Source organism: Lactuca serriola, chromosome 3 (assembly GCF_051521515.1).
Source record: "Lactuca serriola cultivar US96UC23 chromosome 3, Lser_US96UC23_V15, whole genome shotgun sequence".
NCBI classification, from domain to species: domain Eukaryota; kingdom Viridiplantae; phylum Streptophyta; class Magnoliopsida; order Asterales; family Asteraceae; genus Lactuca; species Lactuca serriola.
Window position 1 is genome coordinate 232,553,934 of NC_136410.1, and position 11,068 is coordinate 232,565,001.

The following is an 11,068-nucleotide window of genomic DNA, read 5'->3' on the forward strand; positions in this document are numbered from 1 at the left end:
TGTCAAGTGGATTTAAATGAAATTGAAAAAATTTTAAAAATGTCATGTGGCATATTGAATTAAGTAATGATATGTTGCAAAAAACATTTATTTACTAGGAATGATGAAAAAACAGTAAAGATATATTGATAATTTTAATTTTTAACATGCCTTAATCAATTAAACTTATTGATCTTTTAGTCCTCTTAGTTCGATGAAGCACAGAAAACCACAATATATTTTCAACATTTTATCAATTCAGCCACTTATGAGACTTCTAATATGTCAAACTCCGTATTCACATACTTGTAAAAAAAATAGATGCAAATAACAATACAGCAAGTGTTCCCTTTACATGGTTCCTACATCTTTCAAGGGCACTTAAAATTAGAAATTACAATTAAATTATTTAGCACTCACTGAATCAGTCAGAGTTACAAATGTTTTAGACTAAAGAATAGCAGTGGTATGGTTAAGAGCCATTTGCTGCAATTTGGTGATCACGTGAGTTGCAGCTGAGTTTCTGGCTTCACGAATACTTTGTTGCATGCCACTCACACCAGAACACTCAAAATCGCTTCCTTTTACACTTACATTCGCCACAAACCCACCTTCTACACATCAATCAATTCACCAATCTTTTACATTTTTTTTTTTTTAAAAAAACACTTTGTTGCATAAATTGGGGGAAAAAAACGAAACATCACTGGTTTAGAGTAACAAAGTGCAAGGAAAAGAAAAATCTTAATATCTTACCATCTGAACGTGACATATGATATGTTGGCAACATCCAACTGTTTGATAGACAAATATCATCCAACTCCTACCCAATAAATAATTAAATAAATAAATTGTTGTTATAGTGTTAAAAAAAAATAATAATAAAAAAATAGAGAAGAGTACCTCGCATGCTTTTCGTAAAGTGAGTTGGGCTTCTGACAAAGGCAAACTTCTACCGATTTTCATGTCTTGAATTTGCATGTTGCCTTGTTGGCAAATCTCATTGCAACAATCAATAACAGCCTCTAGTTTTAAACCCAAACAATCTCCTATACCTAAGGGTTTTGGATAATTTTTAAACTAATAGTGATAGAATATAGTAAATCATAATGAAAAAAAAAAAACATACCACCCTGCATGATTGCCTGAATCTTTTTCTCACACAAACTCAACTCATCTTCTATATTGCGTTGTTGATTGGACTACAAAAATAATAAAAGGCATTAACATTTCAATTAAACAATATATATATATATATATATATATATATATATATATATATATATATATATATATATATATATAAAAGGTAAGTATAAAAAGCAAGCAAACCAGTTTTTGTCTTTTGTTAAAAAGAGCTCGAAGGGCAGCCTCTGATAATTCAGATCTCTTTGAATCCACTATGAAATGAAAATTTTCAAGGGGTTCTGTTTTTGCCACATCAGCATCCACTTTTAGCATTCTACTTTTATCCTCACAAAGTGAAACAATACCAGACTTCTTTTCACCATCAACCCTTTTATCTTTGCATTCATTGATGATTGACATGTTTTTCAAGTTCTTCACATTATCCTGACAATAACCAAATTAAAAAAATTAGGTTGCATAAAAAAATAAAAAAAACTTATCTAAAACTGCAATTAGTTTCACTCACCTTTACGCTGATAGCATTTGTTGGAGTTGTTCTTTTTTCATGATGATAAACCTTGAGTGGTGTTGGTGTTGTTGAATGCATTTTAGCATTTTGAATTTCTTTTTGCAAACAAACTATTGGCTTAGTAATATTATTATTATTATTATTGGATTCAGTTAATGAATCATTTGACTTAACCCCACAAGATCCATTCACTTCTTCTTTCTGCTTTGAACAATCACTTTCAACACTCAAGGTCTTTTTTCCATTGGAATTTTCAGTTTTCATGGCTTCATTAAAAGTAGGAGTTTTCATGTCTTTGTTGGATATATTTCTTGCTTTAGTAACTCTGTCTTCATCTTTTTTATTCGAGTTACTGATGTGAATGCTTTTGGACTCCATCTTTGACTTTAGTTGTCGGTTACTTTGACCACCTTGTTTTTCAGTTGACTTTTGTGACCCCTGAATTTTTTTTGAATCTGCAGTTCCCTCTTCCATCTGATCCGTTAATCCATTTGATCTGCAGCATTTATAATTAGGGAACAAATTTAATGATTCCTATATATTTTATTTACTAATTGCCTTATTCAAAAAGGATCATTTTTTTAAGGCTTAGAATAATATTTAACACACTAAATATTACAAATAAGTCAGCCATGTATATACCATATATGAATCTTGAGAGAAAAATAAATCACCTTTTAAACCACTTGGATATAATTTCAGCATATGGAAGAAGGTAATAATACTCAACAACAGGAGTAATTACCCAACTCCCTGAACTCTTCTTTACTACAGGTCCATGTAAGCTACACAATAAAAATACACAAATAACATTAGAAAATGCTTATTCAAGGTTCAAAATGGGCAAGAATTAAAGAGCCAAAAAAAAAAGGAAATGAGTCAAATGGTTTTAAGGTTATCCATAACATTCTCTAAAGTGTTTACAAATTACAGTTTTACAAGTATACCCTGATTGTTTTATTTAAAAAACTTGTAACATTATTTTAATATTGGTTTTAAATTTGTAATCATGTTTCATAAATTAAGTAGCACACAAGAAGTTATAAATTAATACTGACCTAGAAATAGCATCTTGAATAGGAACCAATTTATCCTCATTAATTGATTGTGTACTTTGAAGTATGTAAAAATGAGTTGCAGTCTTTGCTTGACTCAATGAATAAACTACATGGTCTTCTAAAACTTTAAGCTCACTATTGATTCCTGTTTCAATGTAAAAATCATATCAAGTGTCAATAAACTTCAGTTAAATTGTCATAACAACATAAAACTGTATGCATGTTATTGTTTTTTTGATGAAATTTCCCAAAATAATCAATTTTCAATGATTTTTAAAGTCCATTGACCAAATCAGAACAGAAAATTGGAAGGAACATGCTTTATTCTCAAAACCAATATGAGTTACCTACTTTATTATTTACCAAATATAGCAACATACTAATATTTTTTTCTCATATTAGCAATGAACTTATGTTTTTTTTTTAATTTTTTTAACTATAGTGGCAACGTTACTTTATCTTTTTACCAATTATAACAACATACTTACATTTCACTATCAATATTGTAATGTACTTTAATTGTTACATATCATTATTATCAAAAAAAAACATAATTATGAGTAACAAATTGTAAATAAATTGCTATATATGTATAAAGAAATGTAAGTATGTTGCTATTATGTGTAAACAAAGAGTAAATTTTCCATATTGATAACATGAGTAAAGTATGTTGCTATTTCCCACAATTTGTCCCAAATTATAAAAAAAAAAATTAAAAGTATGTTGCTACCTGCTATTTCCTTAACAGCTGAAAACGCAACCTTCTGCAACTCATCTTCACCTTCTTCATCATACTTTCTCATCAATGACAATTTTCTTTTTTTACCCTTTTTACCCTCATTCTCAATTCCACTCTCTTCACAATAAAGATCCTTTTCGATAACTGACCATACTCCATTATCAAACTGTAGAAAGCAATTCTCTTTCTTGGAATCTATCAAAAAGATAGCCACTTTAGTTACTGGCCATTCTCTTATCATATTTGAGATATCAGATGAAGCATGTAGCAAAGTTTCTGATATTGTGCATGCATCCATGATTGCTTTTTCAGTTAATGAAAGCTGGTTTTCAGGTTCATTTATGGTTGGGCGATTAGATTGAGTCATGTATTTCATGTGTTGAAGTATGCTTGGTTTGAACATTATTGCCAAGTTGCAAAATTGGTCAAACTTTAAGAATTCTTTTTCTTGGTTTTGTTGGTTTAGATGATAGTAGTTGTAAAGTACTGCAGCAGCATGAACCTGAAAAGAAATGAAAACCCATACAAAATTAAGTAGAAGGGCATTTATGTCTTTTCCAATAAGCAAGAGAAAGTGGAAGGTAGAAGGGAGGGACCTGTTTGGCAACGGATTTTTGTTGAGATTGAGAAGGAGTGTCTTTTGCAGTGTCACTATGCTTCAAAGGTAGCAATGGACCAACCAAGTACTCCATTAATGCTTCAACAGTCTCCTCAGTGGGCCCAACCTCCATTGACAAATCTATGTCCATTGACCCTAGATTAAGTCAAACCAAAACAAATATATATCAGAAAAGAAAAAGAGATTTAAGCTCATGCTGTCATGCACCTAAACCGAAAACCCTAAAAAGAGGAAAAACAAACAGATGTTAGATGAGAGTTTAACTTACATTTCATTGAGAATACAAGTTCTAAGCCAACATGACAAATTATAACAAAAATGTTTAACACAAATATAAAAGATCAAAGAAAATGAGGGCTTGAACTTTATTAGGGCTTGAAAAGGTCTCGTATCCCATTTTAGAATCAGAGAAGTCGATAAAACTAAAGCAATCAAACCCACTTAACCTTACATCCTTTGATCGACCTCAATTCTAAAATTCAGCAACTCAAATGGATAACTAGACAAAAATTTCCACCTAAATTTACAGAATTTTGAATACTTATGCAGGTATGCGTACATTATATGCTAACAAAACCGGGGGGGAAAGAACACACTAAGAAGAGAAAAACAGACAATGCTGGTGACCAACTATAGGGTTTTTACAAAGTTAGGTCAAATTTGTGAATTCTGATGAACTAAGAGCAGATGATTTTGAACATTACATACCTTTAATCACTCTCGATTCTACAATTCCGTCCAAATTTTCAATTCGAGCAGATAAACAGACCACGTTTTAACTTGCTGTTCTTTACATAGAAATTCCACGCACAGAGACAGAGCTATACATTATGTGATACCAAAACTGAAACAGTAGAAGGAAAAGAGTGAGGAAAATGAAAAAATGGTGATGGGGTTTGATAAAAAGAGTTTCAACGATTTCTGTGTTTCAGTCAATTTGACAAATTAGAGTACAAATGTACACAAAAACCCTAGAGAAGTGAAAGGTGTTCTAGAACTTTCTAACATACCTTCGCAGCTCATTTCATTCTCCGATTGACAAGAGTCTCCGACAAATCAACAGTTTCCCTAACTCTTCAGCTACAAATGATAAAAGAAATGAGTTAAATAGGAATCTCTTTATAAAAAATAATAATAATAACAAATAAAAAATAAAAATAATAAAAACTTATTTATTTACCAGTTTATATTCAGTATTTGCATTGAACAGTTAATTAGCCTCATGTGCTTTGCATGCGATGCCAGGACATTTATGTTCGTTTCTGTTTATCTTTTTTATGTTTTTCTCTCTCTATTATAACGTTTTGTGAATTACAAAGTTATTCCTTAACGAGCAAAGTTCTAAAAAGTTAGTTAACGCGTAATAGCTCCAAAGTTTATATTTGCCGTTAAAATTTGCTTAAGTTATATATATATATATATATATATATATATATATATATATATATATAAACCACCTGGTTCATTAACAATGTTTAACCGGCCGATTCAAGAGAAAACTGGGTTTATCTGGATCGACTCAATTAGAAAAACATACGGTTCAACTTTTATAAAAACTAGTGGTGAAAAAATGTATCCCAAAGTGGTAATTTCTTAAAAAAACAACTTAAATTTATAGTAATGTTGATATCAGACATCAACAAGCTTTATGGCATGGAAGAGTGAAAAATGAATCGTTTATTTATAATGGAAAACCACTCATCGTTTTCTTTTTGGAGTTGATGTGCGACTTCTTCATGTCATCAAATATTATGTTTTTTATTGTCTAAAGTTTATACTTCTTTTTTCTTCTTCTTTTTTTGTCCAACATTATAAAGTATGTCTTAATGTCTATCTTTTTTCCGTTCGTCTTTTTTGCCAAATATTAAAGGTAGGTCCTTTATATTTTATAAGGTAGGTCATAATATTTTTGGTATATATTTTGTTGTATGTTTTGGAAATTTAGGTGGGTCAAAGGACCCACCTTACCATAATGTAAACTCATCATTGCATGCATGCACCATGTCATGCTCGGCGCACACCGCCCCACCATGATGGCATACCAAGTAGGTTGAAGTTCTATGACATTACAATTTTCGATGAGAGAGGAAAGATGTTAACAACTATTTTTGTATTTTTTTTTTTTTGCTTTTTTTCAATTTTAAAAACTTATCCTATCAAATTCAACTTTTCAAGCATTTTTTTACTCTCATAAACATTTCAATTGCCTTTAAAAAAAAGAATTCAAATATTTTTACATTTTCCAAACCACTATCAATATACATATAGCCTCCAAGTCTTACCACACCATAACCTTTATAATATTTTTGTAAGATCCTATTTCCTATCGTTTCTTATTTCAGGGACGTGGGCCGGAAGACAATTGTGTAAAGGCTTTGGACCTTAAGAAAGTAAAGTTTAGTCCTTGTGGAAGGAAGTGGTGATGGTTAAGAGATTTAACCCTTGATCCGTGTATTGAACTGAAGGGTAGAAAGAGGAAAGTTATAGGTTGGGTTCTTGCATGAAATATGGATTTCTGTTTGAGAAATTTTTTATCCAGATATCTAGATAATATTGTGGAGCTCTTCAATACATTTTTGTAGATATAAATGTTGGATTAGGTGTCTAAGTCTATAATTATAATTGATATGTACTTGAACTGATAGTAGCAATGTCCTTTTGGGTTGCCTTCAAACCTGACAATTGGATAGGAAATGTCACACCCCAAAACCGGAACGGCGGAAACATTATGGGGTGGATGACGTCATGTCAAGTATCACAACACATGCATTATAGTAATCAAAGTACAACAAAACATTGCATTAATGGTAATAGTTTTACATGGTTTACTTTACAATACATCAAAGTAATACAGACAATAATATAAGTACAGCATGGTACTAAGCTATCTTCATCAACAGCTCCGGGGATGTACCTGTCTAATGCTGACCTGAGAATACAAGTTATTTGAAAAGCGAGTATCAGCATTTTTACAAATGTTGGTGAGTTCATAAGCATTTAGTGACATTTTAATCAAATAACTTTATATATGTGGTAGTTTTCAAGTATACAGTGAAATAGAGTCCTTTCCAGAAAATCCTATATTTTCTAATTAAAAAGCAGTCTTCTACCAAGACTGGTCAGAGTTATGTGGTAAAAAGTAGTTTTCCCTTAAACACTTTCATTTTCAGAATACGGGATTTGCTTTTTAAGAAAGTCGGAGAATATCAGGGAAAATAACATATGCCTCAGCAGTGAGGACTGCTGACTAAGGCGGAAGGAATCATAGACTCCAAGAGTGTATCGAATGAACGACACGCCTGGCTCAGTCTAACAGAAAGAGACACAGACCCCAGACGGTACCAAATGAAAGGTACAGCTAGTAAGGTCTAAAACAGTGAACACAGACCTCAGACAGTATCAACTGAATGATACGTCTAGCAAGGTCTAAAATAGTAAATACAGTGGATACAGTGAATACAATGAAAACAGTGAATACAGACCCTAGACAGAATCAAATGAATGATACGTCTAGCAAGGTCTAAAACAGTGTGACTCCGAGAGTGGGTTCCATCATACAGTGTAAATTGCTGGTGAAAAACCATTACCTTAAGGCCATAAATTATAAGGTAACCTGGGATACTCGTAACCATACTAACCGACACTAAAGTACCTGACGCCCTACAAGCGTCTAGAGAATATGACATTTGTCACCCCTTGGCTTGGTAGGCCGTGGACTGTAGCTAGCAGTCAGGGTGCGGGGGTGTCAATCCCGTATAGATCTATACACACAATGTCCGCTCTCCCTACAGGAGACTCTGGTTACCAACTAGACGACGGAGAAGGCCGTGTCCCGAAGATGCATCCCAAATAGTGGGTAGTGTGTTTCCAATACAGTGTTGAACTAGAGGTAGAGGCTCATAACTGAACTGACTAAAGTAAACCTATATGTCTATGCTTGTATACATAATATATAAGTAATGAATCAAACGACCTTCGGATGGACATCCGATCCCACTAGACCACATCTCAACGAAGAAAAGGAAATAGGGCGGACAAGCCTTCCTAAGTCCTTCAATCATTACTTATATGCATCTATACAAGCACATACATACATCTAACTACGCTTGAGTGTGTAACAAGTGGAATCATATCGTGAAGTATAATTCGAATCGTGATGTATAACCGAATCGTGTGGAATAACCGAATCGTGAAGTATAAGCGTACAGTGTGGAATAACTGAATCGTGAAGTATAAGCGTACAGCGTGGAATAACCGGATCGTGAAGTATAAACGCACAGTGTGGAATAACCGAATCGTGAAGTATAAGCGATAATTGGTATAAGTTATCACAAGTATAATCGAAGTATAGGTAATAACAGGTATAAACGCATCACAAAGTGAAAGCGTTATCAAGTAAGAACTTTAACTAAGAAGGAATATTAAAACATGGAAGAAAACCTTTACTCTTAAGAAAATCACGACAGGGTATTTTGTTGTAAAATAAGTTTGAAAAACCTTTAGAAATCCTTTGGAAACTTTTCATAAACCATTTTACAATGAACTTTGATAAAACAACATAAGTAAGAGTTTTGAAACAAGTGAAAACCTTTTAGAAAACCATTTATAGTGTCCTACTTGGTAAAACAGTTTACAGTGTGGTAAATACTTGTGCATGCGGGTTATCAATCACATGTGATTGATATGATAACTGGCATGTTTAACTTGTATTCCCCCTATAAAACATGTAAAAACATTTAAAAGGTTCATTCAGGGGTATGAACTCACCTGGTGTAAGTGGATCCGACGAAGGCGTCGGTTGGGTGCTCGGTGTCAAGTAAAGAGTTGGACACACTTAGTGACCTATTTAACATATGATAACATATGTTTACATACAATTAGTATATATAATACTAATTAAACAAGTATACGCACTCTAAGGAGCGGGAAACACTTTGGTTAAGTGTTTGGGGTGTCCCGGGTAACATTTAAGGGCATGAATGACTTAGGAATGGAGTTTACTCTCCAAGAGTAAACTCACCATAGGGTGTTTACGGCCCTGGGACTACTCCCCATGAGTTTACGGCCGTAAACTCATGGTGAGGGTGTTCTAGGGTGTTTAAAAGCCCCATATCAATTGTGGAATTTTGCTAGACTCAAATATCAAAGGTGTATGGGTTTAAAGCATCAAATGGCCCCTTTGAGGAGTTTACGGCCCTAAGCAAGCGATCTTACCGCCGTAAGCTCCTATACACTCTTTCTTTTGGTGTTTTAAGGGCTTAAGTGGTAGAGGGTAAATTCCTAAGCATTTGCCAAGTCAAATGGGGAGTTTAGGGCACCAATTAACCCCTTTGTTGGAGTTTACGGCCCATGTACCCTTCCATGAGGGGTTTACGGCCGTGAACTCCTTATGGAGTTGTTTTAATTGCATTTAAGGTCCCTAGGTTGTTGTTGGTCGTTTCTAGAATTTAATCCAAAGCCATTGGTGTGTTTAAGGGCATTTTTAACACACAAATATGAGTTTATTCCCCATGAAGAGGAGTTTACGGCCCAAGCATGTTCTTGGGCAGTAAACTCATGTTTACTCCCCAAAATGCTAGTTCAAGGTGTTCTAAGTCTGATTCCATAAGCCTACAAGTCATATCTAAGCCTTAGGGACAATTTGGAGGGGTTTTGGGGCTTAAAAACCCCATTAAATGGTGTTCACGGCCCAAGAGTGTTCTTGGGCCGTAAACTCATGATTTTGTCCCTATTTTATGTTTTAAACTCGAATTTGTACGCTAGATAAGTTATACAACGAGTTAGGATAGTTTACCTACTCGTTTGGGGCTCGAAACGGAAAAATTTTGGCTCGAAAAAAGTTATAGAGAGAGAGTAAAAAGGTGAAAATGGGGTTTACTCTCCCTTATATAGGGGTTGGAGTTGAAGCTCAGTGGAAATCTACCCGATACTGTCGTTTAACGGGGCTTTTGGTCACACCCAATTTAGTGGTCGTAAAAATAAAAACTAACTTTTTCCAATTAAATGGAAATGTATATTACGAGTTTTTATTTATCTTATCACGACGTTAACGACCTAAAAAAATATAAATAAATAAAACATTTATTTATTTTACGACCTCAAATTAACGGAACTTTTATAAAATGGAATATTCTGTTAACGGTAACGGGGTAATGTAACGGAATAAACTTTGGGTTGTCACAGGAAAACTGTTAGAGAGAGAATAATGATTTATTAATTTATTATTTGCTTAATAAATTAATTTGAAATAAAGATAAATAATTTATTAATGTATTATGTATATAATATATTAACTAGAAATCATATTGTTTAATTAATATTTAATTTGGAATTAATTTTGGGATTAAAGGAATTAATTGAAACTGCAGGGAGTAAAAGTGACAATGTTCAATAGTTGAGCATTGGGCATTCTAGAACCTCCCTAGAGAGGGGGGTGGGGGGAAAAACTATTAGGTGTTCCTATGGTTTCCTTGGGCTCTAAGGATGCCTTGGATGCCGTAAGGAGAAAGTTAAGGGATTAGGGTTATCTTGGATACACCTGTCTAATCCAATATATTCCTAACACCTATATACACCCTACTAAAGGTTAAATTCCGGCTAACCCTTGATTCTAAGTGCATTTGGCCGTAATTTTGACCTACACTTCACTCTCTATGTTATTCCTTGGTTGTTTGGTTTGTTTGTGAGCCATCAGAGACGCGACACTTGTGGTGCTTGCTAACGAAGGTCTTTCAAGCAAGGTTTTAGATTGTTATTTCAATATAATAATCAAGGTATGTATTTTAACCTTCATTATGTGAATTTCGATTATAATACATAGAACCTAGGGTTTTCTTCTTTGTATTCAAGTTTGTATGTTCAACTAGTGAAAACCTAGATCCTTAATTTTAGGGTTGCATGAACAGATAGGTTTTGTAGTTATGCTCATAACCCATCAGTGGTATCAGAGACTAGGATGTTTTTAGTTGAACTTGATGCAATTGTGATTCGTTCAAAGGAGAAGGTAGCAGAATCGT

At 33.4% G+C, this 11,068-nt stretch overlaps 1 protein-coding gene across 2 annotated transcripts; it reads right to left on the minus strand.

Annotated features, from left to right (window-relative positions):
- Positions 1–262: 262 nt before the first annotated feature.
- LOC145093685 (uncharacterized) lies at positions 263–5,132 on the minus strand. 2 transcript variants are annotated; one of them, XM_079031899.1, is made up of 12 exons: positions 5,063–5,132; positions 4,761–4,896; positions 4,030–4,187; positions 3,425–3,935; positions 2,695–2,839; positions 2,311–2,421; positions 1,634–2,132; positions 1,312–1,551; positions 1,109–1,181; positions 883–1,034; positions 736–802; positions 263–590 (listed from the first exon to the last, which is right to left on the minus strand). In XM_079031899.1, exons 3-12 carry the CDS (start codon positions 4,180–4,182, stop codon positions 430–432), a joined length of 2,112 nt encoding a protein of 703 aa, XP_078888025.1. In that variant the 5' UTR covers positions 4,183–4,187; positions 4,761–4,896; positions 5,063–5,132; the 3' UTR covers positions 263–429. The 2 variants fall into 2 exon arrangements, with proteins under 2 accessions (XP_078888025.1, XP_078888023.1); XM_079031897.1 differs by having other exon boundaries at positions 263–593.
- Positions 5,133–11,068: the final 5,936 nt, after the last annotated feature.

Bases quoted from the DNA above. Each gene is read 5' to 3' on its own strand.
- LOC145093685 (XM_079031897.1), bottom strand. From the start codon at position 4,182: ATGGACATAGATTTGTCAATGGAGGTTGGGCCCACTGAGGAGACTGTT. The intron at 1,182-1,311 runs GTTTGCTTGCTT...TTATTTTTGTAG, and splicing joins TTAACAAAAGACAAAAACTG to TCCAATCAACAACGCAATAT. The intron at 1,035-1,108 runs GTATGTTTTTTT...CAAAACCCTTAG, and splicing joins TCAGGCAATCATGCAGGGTG to GTATAGGAGATTGTTTGGGT.